Source organism: Antennarius striatus, chromosome 5 (genome assembly GCF_040054535.1).
Source record: "Antennarius striatus isolate MH-2024 chromosome 5, ASM4005453v1, whole genome shotgun sequence".
Lineage (NCBI taxonomy): Eukaryota > Metazoa > Chordata > Actinopteri > Lophiiformes > Antennariidae > Antennarius > Antennarius striatus.
In genome coordinates, this window is record NC_090780.1 from 5,890,248 (window position 1) to 5,907,820 (window position 17,573).

A 17,573-nucleotide genomic window follows, 5' to 3' on the forward strand; every position below is an offset into this window, starting at 1 on the left:
GTGGTAAGGACAGGCTGGCTTTACCACAAGCAGTTAAAAATTAAAGGCAGGCTGAAAAAAAGCTTCAGTAAATTTCAATAGAAACACATTACTAAGTATAAAATTATATGCTCGGTATACAGCAGCTGCTTTACAAGTGCATTTTCCCACTAAAATAAGATATTTTTTGAGCTAATTATAGCAGAATTTAGTTTAAGGTGTTTTGTTTTGGGGGTTTTTCAGATTGGGCACCTAACACTACCTTACTAGACTGATTGACTTCAAAATTTTCAAGTTGCATCAAAATGAGAAGTTAGTTCAGTACTCACAGTCCTTGGGGCAGGATGGGTGGAGAATAAGAGCGAAATGAAATCTGGAAGAGAACTTTGTCACCTTTCACCAAATCTCCTGTCCAGACTGTGAACTGAACCTGCTCTGAATGTTTAAATACAATGAAAGAGAGTTTACAACCATCAGTATCTCAGCAAACTCAGGACAAGACTGAATAAATCATTACTATTACTTTCTGCATTTCACCTGATTATTTTGTGTGACAAAAAAGGAAAACAAGGACTCACCTTTACTCCACTTTCCTGAATAGCTATTTAAACTGTCAACCAAGCAAACACAGAGAAGGGGGATTCTCATTTAATGTCAAGATCCAAATTAGAATTTGACAGTTTTACATTGTAAGTGTAAAACAATCTGTAACATACCTATAAAACTAACACTACTGATCAGTATTTTATCATACAAATAAAAGAGTGTTAAGTGTTTAATTCCATACCTGGTGGGGGGGAGAGGTGTACTTGGAAGTGGACAGTCTTTTCCTTTGAAGTGAAATGAGACAACGGCATAAGGACAAATCTGACGAGGCCTCTGCCGCAGCTCATCGAATGTATATTCGTAGAAGTACACCTGTAATAAAACGTAATGGGAATGTACTTATAAAGTGCTTTTCTAGCCTGACTAATCAAAGTCTACCTAGCATACACCCTTCACACAAAATTCAAAAAGAGGTGGTAACAGGATGACGCACATGATATTCTTTCAACAGTCTTTACTTGGTGTTCAACCTTAACAAGGAACAAACAAGAACTGACAACAATCTCCCGCTCAGATTCTCACTCTCCCTTCTCAGTCTCACAAACACATTCAGAACACACACTCACTTAGGGAAACTCAGGGCAATACACACAACAGAATAACAGGTTATCACAGACTTTTTAAAACACTTTTGTATTCAAGAAAAGTTGGAGGAACTGTGAGTCTAAGAACGCAGTGCACACATGGATGCTGTCAGCCAATAGCACGCAAATATACGGTATCACGTGACTAGCTACTAAAAATCTGCCATATAGTGAAGCCACGCATCTTGAATCGCGAATAAGCAAGGGATTACTGTACATGACACAAGTCACCTAGGTTACATGTCATATCCCTCTAATTTCCTTTCTACTGCTTCACAACTACTTTTACAACAACAAAAAATGAGATGAAAGAACATTTTGTAAAAATGTAAAGATGTTTTGGGTATGCAGTTGCCAAAATGTATGAGTGTGCAATTGAGTTTACCTGTGTAAGTTCAAAGGCCCGGAAAGAGGTGAGTGAGGTCACTTTACTCGCATTTTTGGAAATGTGGCTATCGAAGCGAGGTGTAGGATCAAAGAGGTTCTTCATATTTTCATAAATGCTCTTCACTCTCCCCTACCAAAATGGAAAGAGGAACAATAATAACACGTTAATTTAAGATATATCAGAGAAGAAATATTCTGATCAGTAAGGAGATCAGGCAAATTTATCGGGATTATTCTTTTTCTTGTGAAAGAAGTGTATTATTTGCACTTTCCTATTAAATAGCTTTCAAATCCCAAAAGTTCTACAATATTCCCAAAAATACAACCTGTTCTCATTCATCTAACTTTAGTACATGTCCAAAAACAAGAAGATAAACTTGGTCAAAACATTAATCCAAATTATGTATACATAATGTAACATTCCTGCTACTATCTGTGGAGAGTAAAGAATGTTTTTCTTGTAATTCAACCGACAGTTTTGTTCAAAATAATAGCAGTCCCACATCACTAGCAAGATAACTTACTGTTTTTGTTAAAACTACAACTTTTACACAAGTTTCTACAAGACTTGGTATAAAAACTAACAGACCCAACAGGAATGATGTGCACGCTACTGACTCTGTGAAAATGAGTCATTTACCAAAAGGGGTGTGATCAAAAAAATAGCAGCTCTGAGTTGATTTAGTGATGTCATTGATTATGTGACATAAAAATAGGTGTTAAATAGATGGCCCTTATTTAAGGTTCAAAGCAACTTAACTGTTATTTGTCAAGTGCTCAATCACGTCAACAGACATTTCAAATGCTTTTACAGGCAGAGAAACACAACAGAACCCTCCAGAGCAAGCAGAAGCGACAGGAACCGGGAAAAACTCCCTCACTGACGGAAAATCTCTGGGCAGGACCCAGATTCTGATCGACAGCCATCCACCTTGACCAGTTGGGTGGAAGAGAAATACAATGAAGATACAGCTGGAACAATGGATTCTGGAAAAAAAAATAAGAGGGGGAAGCATCTCTAGTGTTATGTGAAGCAACTGAATTCAGAGCTTGCCATCATTCCAGGAGGATGAACTAAAGAAATCCAACCACTGGACATTGGGGTAAACAGAGCATTAAAAGCTGCGTACGTTGTGGCAGCGATGAATGAGAGATGGTGAACACACATTTACCAAGATTGTGAGGCAGTGCCAAGTGCGTTACCCCACAATGTGCACAAATGCGCAAGGGCGCACTGTATTCTGCCTTTATCTCTATTTGTAGCCTTTAGAGTTAAATTTCAATGAGAACCTCTTTTCACAGCCTAACAGTAAAATAATAAATTTGTACTTTTTTTAATTTCACACTGTCCCTTTCATGTTTTATTCTATGATTACAGCTATGTTGGCTCAACACACAAGACAACAGGTCTGTCCTTTACCTTTGTTAACAGATATTCTAATAACCAACTGTCTTTAAAGCTTCATTTAGGTACAAATAGGTAAGGATGTCTGATATGTCCCTAAAATAGCATTCCATTATTTGGGGGAATTTTGGCAATTTTTATCATTTCATTTTTCATCTTCATTTTAATGTATTTAATACATAGTATATGATACAATGACAGTAAAGGCTATTCTATTCTATAGCTATTGTCAAGTCCAGTGTTTTTCAACCTCTTTTGAGCCACAGCACATTTTTGATTATGTGAAAGCTGGACCTGTTGATTCGCCATTTACAATGGTTATGCAAGCAGGTGGCATTTATGACTGACAAAGTGTGGGACATTAAATTTTAGCAACAAGTTCAGCTAGTTTAGCTTTGAGGTCTCTTTCTTTCACCTTTATTGCATTTCTTATAAATGTTGCCTGTTTGTCAGTGTCTTCACGAAGGTTAACAAAATCTGGTTAAAATCTGGTTAACAAAGTCTGACTTCTTGTTTTTAAGTCATGGGTGTTTCATTTGGAGATGGACATTTGAGCTAGCTTGGAACCATACAAAGTTATATTGCTTTCACCACACACCAGGGGTGTGTGTCAGGGGTATTCAATGAAAACTCACAGACCTTCGGTTATAAAAAACTTCCTGTTAGTAAAAGGTCCAAACCCAAGTCGACGTTGTGTCTTATTGCCAGTCCGTATGTCCACGTTATCATTTATTATCAATTTTCAATGCAGGATATGTTTAAGTGAGTGCACAGCTAGCTCTTTTACCTCACCATAAATAAAAGTAAACTCAGGCAAATAAATATCGAGCGGCGCTATTTCCGCTTGCGCCACTCGCTAGCGGACATAGCGGCATTAGTGAGCGGCGCTAGCGAGCGAAAAAGTATTAAGTTTTAGCCTTTTTTCTGTAAAAATAAGAACGCCACAGTGGATACACAGTCTAAAAACCTTGTAGCCAATCTGGAATTTACTTCGCCTATGGCGAAGTGGCGAATGGCTAGCACAAGCCCAGAATATTAAATATTAATGTTCTCATTTTCAAATTATGAAATCTTGTCTGTGCTAATTTTTATTAAACTTGGGGTTTCATTGTTTGGCAAATATTTATAATTTGGATTACATTTACATTTTACAAAGCATTGCAACACTTGGCGATGTTACCCATAACAGATGAACAAAACAATGTTTGTTGTTATTTATTCAACAAATGCTCTATAGTGGAATCATTAAGCTATTTTATGTAGCGAAAATTGATAAGATATATTAAATAAATGATACATTTGTATGTCTCCTGTTTGAGGAAAATAGAGCAGGATCTTTAAAACGAGTAATCAGTTTTGGAGTTCATAATTCATCTGTTAAAGCAACTTCCAAGCAACATAACATAACATAACAAAACATGAATTTTGTTTGTCAGCATTGCTGAAATTTGTTTTGCGACTCGGCAGCCGTTTTATGCAACAGAGAAGAACATATATCACATACATATCTAACCTTTGTTAGACTGAAGAACACCTCAGAATTAAAAATAAAGTGCAAAAAGAGCTGAATGAACCTTTTTATCGTAAATTAAAGACATCTCGGCCCAAAGAACTGAAGGTCTACACTTCAAGTACAAAACATTAACATCTTCAGAAAGTATAAATAAAAACTGGCTCTTTCTGTTTGCAAAAAAGCAAACAGAACTTTCTTGATGAGAGAAAGGAGCATGTGGCCTGCCAGTAATTTACTTGTGCACAAGTTACTAGCATTATCATTTGCACACCTCGTGCACAAGGTTACTTGTGCACAGAGCACACCTTGACTGTTTTGGAAAGCTCTCGCTGTTTGGCACAGCCCCCCTCTCTTTTGTCACCATGACAAGGTGGTGGAAAAAGAGAGGGTGGTGGTCTCTGTCATCTGTGGTGACAGAGACCACCTGCTTCAGATCTATGTCCCTCTTTGTCAGCATCTTATTGCTGCATACATGTCCCCTCCTCTTGCGTGTGTTAGTGGTGTTACACCTATCAAAGATCTCCTTGTCTTTGTGAAAGAACCTGACACACACAAAAGCTGGACATTACCAGTAACATCTGTAGACTCATCAACGGCCACAGATATGCATGGTGCTCTCTGAATAGCTGCATCAAGCTTTTAATATTTCTGATTTTCTGGTTGCTGTTGAAGTTGACATTGGGATTTGATTTTTTCACACCTCATCTTTCTGTTTTCCCTCAATTAAAGTCTCAACAACAGCGTTTAAGCAATCCTCCACAACTGTCCCATCAGTGAAAGATTGTTTATGTTGCCCCAAAATCCCCCGTGCCTTTAGTGAACATTAGTTTGCATTTTTCTCAGTCTTTTTGCCCTCAGCTCAGACTTCAGGGGATAACTTTGCACAAACGTTCTGTGTTTTGTTTCATAGATGTTCTTTACGTTACCATTTTTAATTAATGCTACGTGTTCAGACCATATGAGGCACGATGGTTTTCAACTGCCTGACGGGGGAATAAACAAATTTCGTTCACTCATTGTTAGCCAGCGGTTTTCCTCATTAACCTTCCATCGTTTGGAGCTATGCTGTCTTCACTGTCTCCCTTCCTCTGTGCTCCTGTAGCGGTAAACTCACAGCGGTAGCTGTCTCACTTCCAGGTGCACTGATAGTGCAGGGCAAACAAACGATCTGATTGGCTGAACTGAGTGGCACTATTACGTATTAACTGGAGTGGCAGCTACCGTCTGTAGCCGTGACCATCAGAAAAAAATTCTCCAAAAAAAATCTACTCTCATGAATATATCATGGAGTGGTCACGGGTCGGGGCAGGACGGTGGCGCAGTGGTTAGCGCTGCCGCCTCACAACACGGCGGACCCGGGTTCGAGTCCCGCTCTGTGCGGAGTTCGCTTGCTCTCCCCGTGTCTGCATGTGTTCTCTCCGTGTTCTGCGGCTTCCTCCCACCTCCAAAAGCATGCGCTTCAGGTTATTTGGCCGGTCCCAAATTGACCATAGGAGTGAGTGTGTGTGTGATTGTTTGTTTCTATGTGACTCCGCGGTACACTGGCGTTGTGCCCGGAGTGTCCCCTGCCTCACGCCCTGAGACTGCCGGGACAGCCTCCGGCTCCCCCGCGACCTGCGTTAGCGGATTAAGCGGGTTGGAAGATGACTGACATGATGACTGGTCACGGGTCCGGAAAAGAAACATCACGCAGTCCGGATCCGGACCACGGTCCGCCATTTGGTGACCCCTGCACCACTTATAATGGGTGTGTGGGTGCCTTGAGCTCAGTCTTTGCTTTTATTTAATTGCTACTCGTACTCGAGCATTCATCTTGGTCAGAATTTTGTCCAAGGCCCAGCTGGAAGTTAGCATTTTTCCTTTTTAAACTGTGACAACCACCTGTAGTATATGCATCACTTATTCTCTTGTCTCAAAATGACAGGGAAATTGCTGCCACCTAGTGGTATTGGAGAGCATTACATTACTCTGTCAGAAACTAGAATCTACAGTAGATTACAGCATTTACACTGGGCAATAGCATTGTTTTAGATCAATTAGAGTTAATTTTATCTCAGTTAAGTTGTGCATCCCTGGGATGAGATTCAACAAAAATTTGTGCATCCCAACATGACGTTTATGCATCCCAAAAGTAATAACAATATACAGTAAAAGCATACGCAAGGATTGAGTTTTGCCAATAGTACAATATAAAAACTAAATAAACTTAATTTAAATGACTTTATTAATAACGACGTCATAACTGTTTAAGTGAAAAAAGAGTAAAATTATATATTAGTTTTATCAAAATGTTAAGGCCTGTAGTAATTAAAAAAACTTTCAGAAATAAAGAAAGATGTAATAGTTATTTTTTTCACTTTTGCTTTTCACTCAGTAGTTTGCCTTTAATTCATATACTGCATTCTCCTGTGGACACTGCATTAAGCTGACAGAGCCTTCGACATACACATTTCAGTAATATCTGTCAGTAATAGCTCTCTTTTTCTTCATTAACTTTTGAAGTTTTTGTTTTTTTACAAGGAAGCACTCATTGTCACTTGGTTTTTCTCCAACTTTTGCATCTTTTTTTGGAGGCATGTTTATAATCAATCCAACTTTTTTTGTATAGTGCTTATCACATCAGCAGACACTTCAAAGCCCTTAACAGTCGGACAAATCCAACAGGACGTCTGATTGCTCTGGAGGGTTTAACTAACTCCTTTCTCTCACTGCAGCATGTAAAACGATATGGCAGCTATCCGAGTTAAACACCTATCAGTTAACTGGAAGGTAGTCACACAATTAGCTGAGACAAGTGGATTCTTTATGTTTTCTCCCACCATGGCCTACCCTACCACGGTTCAAGAAAACAGATACCACCCATCCTAGGTCTGAATGAGAGCCTCAGAGATATTCTTGATTTTAGTCCCAAAGCACTATCACTTCTTTATATTGTCTTGAATGCATCATAATTTAGAAAAACACATAAGACAAGACACTAATGCTACCGGTGTGGGACCATCTTAGCTTAAGCCTCCATGTTGACGGTTTATTAATCTTTCTATTGGATGTTGTAACTAGTTTATATTTACTGGTGCTTTCTGTGTACTTTTTCTGTGTTTTGTGTACTCACTGTGCTGTGTGCGACGGAGAAAATCTATTTCCCTGATGGAACCTCCTTAAGGGATAAATAAAGTTATACTCTACTCTCTATTCTACATACCAACTTAATAAGTCCATTCATTCAGAACACTAATTTCTCTGTGGTGACATGTTATGTGTTGAAGTTTAATTTGACCAGATGTATGAGGGTCGTTTCTCATCAGAGAGGTATTCACATCACCACCAGTCTGGTGACACACAAAGCTGGTGTCACTGATTCAATAATTTCTCCTTCTATTCCTGCATTATGCTGCTGATTAATGACCAGAAACGAATTACTCCAGAACACAGTGAATTTGCAATCAACATTTTTAGATATTAAAAGCCATCATATCATGACTTCACTGTATCGATTTCATCCATTACTGAGAATGGATGTTTTTTTCTAAATGTGAAAGCAGTGATGAGACAGAAAACACAAAGCCTCTGGCTTCAGTCACACAATGGAGTAACAATGAAGCACAGTGTAGGGAAAAGGAGTTTCTGCACTGGGGCAAAGCAGGAGACTCTAAATATATCATGTTGCCTAAGGCAGGCAGCACTCTAATTTACCTTCATTACTTTGAATATGATGATGTCGCCTGTGGCTCCGGGTAGCATGGGGTTTACCTGAAGCAAATCTGAGTACCTGGACAGATACACTCCTTAAAAGGAACACACAGACAAATGCAAAAATTCAGATTGCAGGTCATGCTCATTTGAGGCACAAATAAGAGGCTGTCAATAGATCAAATGTGTTTCAGTAAGTTCCAAAAAAATGTCATGAAAGTCTACAGTAAATCCTACAGGAAATTACAGGATTGTATTTTCTCCTTTCAGCATAGCACAAAAAACCACAGTGTATGTTTAGTAAATAAAAGTGTGACAAACAACATGTGGTATTTAAATTAATGTACCTGCATGCATCAGATTATTCCTACCTTTACTGGGGTTTCCCAGCACTGTGATCCAACTCTGACTTACAAACAGTCCTTTCTCACAGAGTGGGGATACCTAAATGCAAACACAAACACACACACACACACACACACACACATTATGGTTGCAACAATCAACACACTCAACCAATGCTTTTGTGCACAAGCAATCTTATTTTACCTAAAGCTTCACCAATATTAGCAGTCCCCCAAGCTGAGCCACATTTGTGTATTACCAAATTTAGTTAATTGTCCTCGCCATGCACAACAAAATGTCTGAGTTAATGTTGTACATGAAAGCATGGCTCACGTGTACAGCACCAGAGTTACACTGTAGTGCACCACAAACAACAAAATATTTTACATCATAAAAGACACTTGGAGAATAAATGACCTGACTGATATTGATCACTAATGGCGCCGCGGATGGTCGCCTCGGTGTTGACAGTATCATTAAACAAAACACAAGATATTTGTGTGTAGGCTACAAACAGTTAACATAGTAGAGTTGGCCTTACCTTTGAATTATCAGCCAAAAGAAAACAGTAGCTCTCCTCTAGTTCCTTGTCTGTCCTGCCTTCTGACTTCATTTCCTTCCTCTTCTCCACAAACTGAAACACGCAAATAAACATTTGTCAACACTGGCATTTCTTTACCCTTTATTAAGGACAAATCTGAGACAACCTCAATTATTCCTCCATACTTGTTCTAGAGAATTCTAACGATTTGTGTTTTTTGACACAAAATCAAAGAGCTCTCAAGACTATTGTACAACTGAGGCAGAATTCTTTTAACAGGAGAGGATGTCTCCTCCCCTGGAGTTTCCAGTGTGTGTTTAGAGATTTCTTCAAATTCCTGATGATATTCCCTGCAAACTATAGAACACCCCACATTTTACATTGGCAAAACGTGCTTAAAATGTTGCATTATTTTCTAGTGCAGTCTTTCATGGAGTAGTGAACTACTCCCTATATTCACTTTAGAAATATTTTAGCTCTGTGGAGGATTTTTCTAAAACACAACAACAACAACAACAACAAAGTAATAATGTCACTAATGACCTCATTAATATTGAGATGTTCTATGAAAAATATAATAAATCCTTTTCAAACTTTCTTGCCACTGTCCCAACTTTTTTGAGATTTGTTGCTGACATCACATTCAAAATGGTATAGAATATCTGGGCTTGCACTAGGAGGCAGTATGACTAAGCCACTGTGGCTCAGTGTAAAAGAATTGAGTAAGCCACAAAAAGCCACATTCTGTGTCCAAGACAGCGGCATGCAGTAATAGATGGTAAAACTTAAAAGTAAACATCGAGTAATACCACGAATCAAATTTATTATAATCAAAGTGTCTAAGTCAAAGTTAAAATGTCTTGTAGTCCAAGTAAAACTTACTAGTAAACATTGAGTAATATTTTGTATGACTGTATCTTCACATAGTGAATGCAAGTTTTCAATTGTTGGGGGGTGTAAAACCATTCTCATCATAGGGGGGGTCCAGGGGGCCGCCCCCGGGAAAGGAAAATCTTTAGAAAATGGGGTTGTTTTCCTGTATGCTGGTGCATTCCGAGGGCAAAATCTTCTGTTCAGTTTACCTACAAAAATACACTAAAGTCAACAGTTCAAGCTTAACTATCTTTATTTCTGTCCTACTTTATGCAGGTATAAATGTAATATTCAACAATTGAAAACTTGCATTCACTATGTGAAGATACAGTCATACAAAATATTACTCAATGTTTACTTGTAAGTTTTACTTGGACTAGAATATATTTTATCTTTGACTTAGACAACACCATTGGTATGCCATAGTTTAGTTGTTGTTGTTTTTTTAATTCTATAATATTATTTTTCATTTCAATTTAAAAAGGCATATAAAATAGCAAGTGAGGTGAATACACATTTACATGCATCGCTGGTTATTCCTGCCCGTCATAGAGATCAAAAGTCTAGGACTACAAAAAAGTATTGATAATGTCTTTCATTTACCTTCTGATCTGTCTGTCACCACTCCTACCCCCTCTCAGCATTCACCATTTGTTGTTCAATTAGAATTTTAACACAAACTCTACTATAAAACACTCTATTCTCATTTTCTTTCGATCGATCATCCTCGCCTTTTTGTACACCAATTCGCGGGTTTAGCTTGTAAAAAAAGAATCTTTTTGTTTTTCATTGGACGAGAGGAGGTCATGACCCGAGTGCATATTTAATGATCGGGAGCGTTAGGGTCACTTTGGCTATTTCCATCGGCATGCTTCGGCTAAATTCCGCTGGCATGCAAGAAATAGCGGCACTAGCGAGCGCCGCTATTTCCGCTAGTGAGCAGTGCTAGCGGAAATAGTGGCGCTAGCGAGTGGCGCTAGCGGACATAACGGCACTAGAGAGCGCCACCAGCAAGTGAAAAAGTATTAAGTTTTAGCCTTTTTTCTGTAAAAATAAGAACGCCACAGTGGATACACAGTCTAAAAACCTTGTAGCCAATCTGGAATTTACTTCGCCTATGGCGAAGTGGCGAATGGCTAGCGCAAGCCCAGAATATTAAATATTAATGTTCTTGTTTTCAAATTATGAAATCTTGTCTGTGCTAACATTTTATTAAACTTGGGGTTTCATTGCTTGGCAAATATTTACATTTGGATTACATTTACATTTTACAAAGCATTGCAACACTTGGCGATGTTACCCATAACAGATGAACAAAACAATGTGTGTTGTTTTTTATTCAACAAATGCTCTATAGTGGAATCATTAAGCTATTTTATGTAGCGAAAATTGATAAGATATATTAAATAAATGATACATTTGTATGTCTCCTGTTTGAGGAAAATAGAGCAGGATCTTTAAAACGAGTGATCTGTTTTGGAGTTCATAATTCAAGAGTCAAAGCAACTTCCAAGCAACATAACATGACATAACAAAACATGAATTTTATTTGTCAGCAGTGCTGAAATTTGTTTTGCGACCTAGCAGCTGTTTTATGCAACAGAGAAGAACATATCACACACATTGACATGACAGATATTGACAACATGGAAAACATAATAGTTGAGAGCACTTGTCCACCACTCAGCATATCTCCGGTTTTGCTCCTGGTTGAGCATTTAAGTGGATTGATGGACAAAGGATTTTTTTAGTCTAACCTTATAAGTTGGTACCTTGTATCTCCTTCCTGAGGGCAGTGTTAATGTAAGTTAAGAGTCTAATTTTATACTGCGGAACTTTGTGAAACCAGTAACCACTGCTATCTTAACCCACAGTACACATCTGGCCTGGGTTCTGTTAAAATTAAGACATGACATTGAAAAGTTTCTTTATCTCAGGGTTAATACATAATCTCTGTCTTAAGAGGGACTATGTCTCACCTCCTTCTCCAACAGTTCATTGTGGACGAGCCGAGGTTTACAGTAGCTGAAGCAACCAGCAGAAGTGGTGCTGATGTAGCTGGAAGTCAGAATGAGTTTCATGTCATCATACTCCCTGGACTCAGCAGACACGTGATAAATAAGAGCTGAAAGAAAAAAAAGGAGAATGACCACAAAGGTCTGTGAGCATTTACACCCTCTGGACTCATATTCAATCCTTCAAAGTCCACTGGGTTTTAATTTAATTATATTAAAAGTAATTAATTTTGAGAACTTCACAATTAAAATCAAGGTTACGTCTGTAGGAGTGTTTCATGAGCAAGCATTTGGAATTGTACTAGTAAGAGTAAAAAATTTCTGCGCTTGAAAAGGAGCGTTATTAGAGTCTACCAACAGTATTTAATATATATACAGTATTCCCCCCATTACTCGCGGTAAATGTGTTCCAGGACCATCAGTCAAAGGTGAAAATCTGCGATAAAGGAACCCAATATTTATTTTTATTATTTATGGTAATTTAAACATTTATGAACCCTCCCCATACTGATATTAGTCCATCTTACAGCTGTATTACCTTTTCCCATACTCTTAGACTGTTTAAAACATTTTTGTGAGAAACACTGAGTCTCGGAACGCAGCGCACACACAGATGCTGTCAGCCAATACGGTCTCGCTTCGCTACAGCTCATGGGAGAGACTTGATCCTGGCCTCTCGCTTTCTCCTTTGTCCTCGATGAAATGACAGTGTATCATATAATTTGAAAAATCTGCAATGCAGTGAAGCCTTGCATCTTGACGCGCGAATAAGCGAGGGAATACTGTATACAGTAATCCCTCGCATCAAGATGTACGGCTTCATTACATCGTGGATTTTTAGAAGATGGTCATGTGATACTGTACGCACGTGCTATTGGCTGACAGCATCCGTGTGTGCACTACGTTCCATAACTCACGGAACTCAGCGCACTTCCATGTATTAAAGAAAAACTTCTAAAGAAACATTTTTCTTTAATACAAAAGTATTTCAAACAGTCTATATAGAGTGTGCAACTGGTAATACAGATATATGGTGGTTTAATGTCAATATGGGGACGGTTCATAAATTTTGTTTTTCACGGGTGGTCGTGGAACATATTAACCATGAGTAACAAGGGATTACTGTACTGTCTATACAGTGCCTTGCGAAAGTATTGCCCCCCCCAAGCCTTTTTGACATTTTGCCACATTTTAAGGCTTCAAACTTAAAGAAAACAAACTGAAAATATTTTTCAAGAATCAACATGTGATACACAATCGTAAAGTGGAACCGAATTTATTCAACATTTTATATTGTGTTTACAAATAAAAAACTGAAAAGTAGGATGTGGAAATGTGAGACCAAATCAAACACAGATGCTCTCTGTCATTGTTAGTTAGGTCAACATTGGATCGTTCAGAAGCCATCAGGGAACTCCTGGAGTCGGTTAGCTGAGCTGAGAGAACAGGGGACCAATACTTTTGCACATCGTACTTTTCAGTTTTTTATTTGTAAACACAACATAACACATTGAATAAATTTGGTCCCACTTCACGATTGTGTCTCACTGACCACTTTATTAGGTCAGGGCGGCAGTAGTTCAGTCCACCAAGTCTTGAGCTGGAGACAGGAGGATGGCCAGTTGAAGTCCCATGTCGGGGAAAAATTTAAATTAAAATTAAAAAAAATAAAAACATTTTGGAGTGTGAACTGGACATGGAGAGATGTCAGTTCACCTCCTGAGCACTGCCAAGGTACCCTTGAGCTAGGCAACGTCCCCTTTATAAGTTGCTCATTGGGGCACCCCACGAGAGAGCTGCACACCACTCTACTTCCCACCGTGTGTGTGTGTGTGTGTGTGTGTGTGTGTGTGTGTGTGTGTGTGTGTGTGTGTGTGTGTGTGTGTGTGTGTGTGTGTAATGATTACTAACCAGAATGGAAAAATAATTTCACCTACGGAGGAAATAAAATTATGAATGGATCCGTTTTCTTTAATCTTACTCTTCTTCAATTGCTTGCTAAAACAAATGGGTAATCAGCCAATCACATGGCTGCAAATCATGTGAATGGCTGATTAGTTATGCTGAAGTGGTGAAGAAAATTTGCTGAAGTTTAATCCAAGCAAATGTGAGGATGAAAAGGTCTTGTTAATGTCAGAGATTAGAGGATAATTTGACATGATAGACAGGCAACAGTATCTCAAATAACCCCTCAAATAACCCCTCAAATAACCAAAGACTGCAAAATACTATCTCTGAACGCACATCACATCAAACCTGAAGAAGATGGACTACAGCAGCACAGGAGGATACCAGGTGTCACTCCGGTCAGCTAAGTACAGAACACTGTAACTACAATTGGCACAGGCTCACCAAAATAGGACAATGGAAGATTGGAAAAACTTTGTTTGGTCTGATGAATCTTAATGTCTGAAGAAGAAGAAGTATACTTTATTGATCCCCGCAAAGGGAAATTACATAGTCACTCAAGTATATTCAGTACAGTCAGTGTATACAGGCCCCCTGAAACACAGCACACAAGGGGGCATGTAAGCATGCAGTTAGTACACACATCAAACTACACACATCAGCAGGCAAAGTGACGGGCAGCGTCTTCCGGAACGCGCCCCAAATGAGCAGCTTGTAGGGGGGACAGCGCCTTGCTCAAGGGCGCCTCGGCAGTGGCTGGGGGGTGAGCTGACACCTCCCACCGTCAGCTCACACTCCGGTGATATCCTGGCGAGAGTGGGATTCGATCCACCGATGGCTGGGGTGATCTGTCTACAAGACATCTGCTCTACTGCTGAGCCACTGCCGCCCCACTGCTGTGAAATTCAGATGGCAGGATCAGAATTTGGCATAAATGACTTGAAAGAATGACCCCATCCTGCCTCATATCAGCAGTTCAAGCTGGCGGCGGTACTGAAATGGTGTGAGGGATATCATTTAAAAGCTGCAGCCTACTTGAGTACTGTCGAGGACTATGACCATCCCTTTATGACCACAGTGTATCCATCTTCTGATGGGTACTTTTAGCAGGATAATATATCATGTCACAAAGCTCATACAGTGGAACCTCTGCTTACTAATGTCTCTAGATACGAATTTTTTTACTTACGAAACTCAACAGGAAAATATTGCCTCTAGTTACAAAAGAAATTTCGAGTTACGAAAGGTAAAAATACAGTATGCTGGGCTTGCGCTAGCCATTCGCCACTTCGCCATAGGCGAAGTAAATTCCAGATTGGCTACAAGATTTTTAGACTGTTTAGCCACAGTGGTGTTATTTTTACGAAAAAAAAGGCTAAAACTTACAATTTAATGATAGGGAGCGTTCGGGTCACTTCGGCTATTTCCGTCGGCATACTTCGGCTAAATTCCGTCGGCATGCGGAAATAGCGGCGTTATTTTTGCTAGCGCCCCTCGCTAGCGGAAGTAGCGGCGCTAACGCCGCTCGATAAAGGAAATAGCGGCGCTAGCGCCGCTCGCTAGCAGAAATAGCCTAGCGGAAATAGCCTAGCGGAAATAGCGAGCGCCGCTTTTTCCTTTAGCGAGCGGCATTAGCGCCGCTACTTCCGCTAGCGAGGGGCGCTAGTGAAAATAACGCCGCTATTTCCACATGCCGATGGAATTTAGCCGACGCATGCCGACGGAAATAGCCGAAGTGACCCGAACGCTCCCGATCATTAAATATGCACTCGGGTCATGACCTCCTCTCGTCCAATGAAAATCAAAAATATTTTTTTACAAGCTAAACCCGCGAATTGGTGTACAACAAGGCGAGAACGGTCGATCAAAAGAATCCAGTGTTTTATAGTAGAGTTTGTGTTAAAGTCCTCATTAATAAACAAATGGTGAATGCTGAGAGGGGGGAGGAGGGGTGACAGACCGATCAGATTGTAGATGAAAGATATTATCAATACTTTTTTGTAGTCTTAGACTTTTGTTCCCTACGACCAGCAGGAATAACCAGCGATGCATGTTAATGTGTATTCACCTTGCTTGCTATTTTTCATGCCTTTTTAAATTGAAATGAAAAATCATGTTATTTAATTAAAAAAAATAATAAACTAAACTATGGCATACCAATGGTGTTGGTCAAAGTTAAAATGTCTTCTGGTCTAAGTAGAACTTACAAGTAAACATTGAGCAATATTTTGTATGACTTTCTTCACATAGTGAATGGAAGTTTTCAATTGTCGAATCTCACAATTATACCTGCATAAAGTAGGACAGAAATAAAGATAGTTAAGCTTGAACTGTTGACTTTAGTGTATTTTTGTAGGTAAACTTTCCCTCAGAATGCAGGAAAACAACCCCATTTTTAAATAATGTCCTGGGGAACGGCCCCCAGACCACACCACGACGAGCGTTGGTCATCCGCGCGCTGCACCACTGTCTTGGACACAGAGTGTGGCTTTTGTGGCTTACTCAATTCTTTTACACTGAGCCACAGTGGCTTAGTCATACTAGCTCCGAGTGCAAGCCCAGGTATGGGCTGCTACTTGCAGCTCCCAAAGGTTCCTGAACGCAACATTCTTATAGCTGCTCTGTAATTGGCTATTACCTCGCATCTTGGCATCCCACTGGCTAAGAGAGACCTCTGTGTGTAGCTAGATAGGTGTCTATGCAGCGTCCTTGTCATTCTGCCCTCGACCCGTGAGGTGTTCTGATAGTTCTACGCAAATATATTTTCTTTTTGAGTACTCGCTATGGACCCCAAGAAAGTGACGGAGAAAAGAGTTTTTTTGTCCATACAAACAAAGCAGGAGACAATAGAAAAGCTTGAAAAAGGGATGTGGAGGTCCTGGGCGGGTGTGGTTACACGTGGTCTGCGGTTGTGAGGCTGGTTGGATGTACTGCCATATTCTCTGAAACGCCTTTGGAGACGGCTTATGGTGGAGAAATGAACATTCAATGCACGAGCAACAGATCTGGTTGACATTCTTGCTGTCAGCATGCCAACTGCATGCTCCATCAATGCTTGTGGCATCTGTTAGACAAAACTGCACATTTCAGGGTGGCCTTTTATTGTGGGCAGTATAAGGTACACCTGTGCACTAATCATGATGTCAGATCAGCATCTTGATGTGGCACACCTGTGAGGTGGGATGGAGTATGTCACACATTTAGTCAGATTTGTGAACAATGTTTGAGAGAAATGGTAATATTGTGTATCTGGAATGAATTATAGGTGGTAGTCCAGGGGGCGTCCCCATGGAAATTTTTTAGATAATGGGGGTTATTTTCTTGCATTCTGATGCATTCTGAGGGCAAAATCTTCTGTTCAGTTTACCTACAAAAATACACTAAAATCAACAGTTTAAGCTTAACTATCTTAATTTCTATCTATGCAGGTATAAATATGAGATTCAACAATTGAAAACTTGCATTCACTATGTGAAGATACAGTCATACAAAATTTTACTCAATGTTTACTTGTAAATTTTACTTGGACTAGAATATATTTTAACTTTGGCTTAGACACTTTGATTTCAATCATTTTGATTATTGGTCAGATATGAGACATAGCACAAATTAAAAGTCTGAATGTCACTTCGACTTTGACAGATCTATGGGAAGATCATCCTCTTCCTCTGTAGAATCTTCCTCCTTGGATTTACCTTCCGATCGGTCTGTCACCACTCCTACCCCC

At 39.5% G+C, this 17,573-nt stretch overlaps 1 protein-coding gene across 1 annotated transcript in view; it reads right to left on the bottom strand.

The window, feature by feature from the left end:
• LOC137595204 (protein TASOR-like) overlaps nt 1-17,573 on the bottom strand; it is an 82,165-nt gene that overhangs the window by 56,504 nt on the left and 8,088 nt on the right. Inside the window, exons 2-9 of the mRNA XM_068315128.1 lie at nt 11,903-12,048; nt 9,051-9,143; nt 8,536-8,608; nt 8,168-8,259; nt 1,555-1,686; nt 767-897; nt 558-589; nt 309-414 (exon numbers count right to left, since the gene is read on the bottom strand). Coding sequence (XP_068171229.1) covers nt 309-414; nt 558-589; nt 767-897; nt 1,555-1,686; nt 8,168-8,259; nt 8,536-8,608; nt 9,051-9,143; nt 11,903-12,048 — 805 coding nt within the window. The remainder of the gene's footprint in view (nt 1-308; nt 415-557; nt 590-766; nt 898-1,554; nt 1,687-8,167; nt 8,260-8,535; nt 8,609-9,050; nt 9,144-11,902; nt 12,049-17,573) is intronic.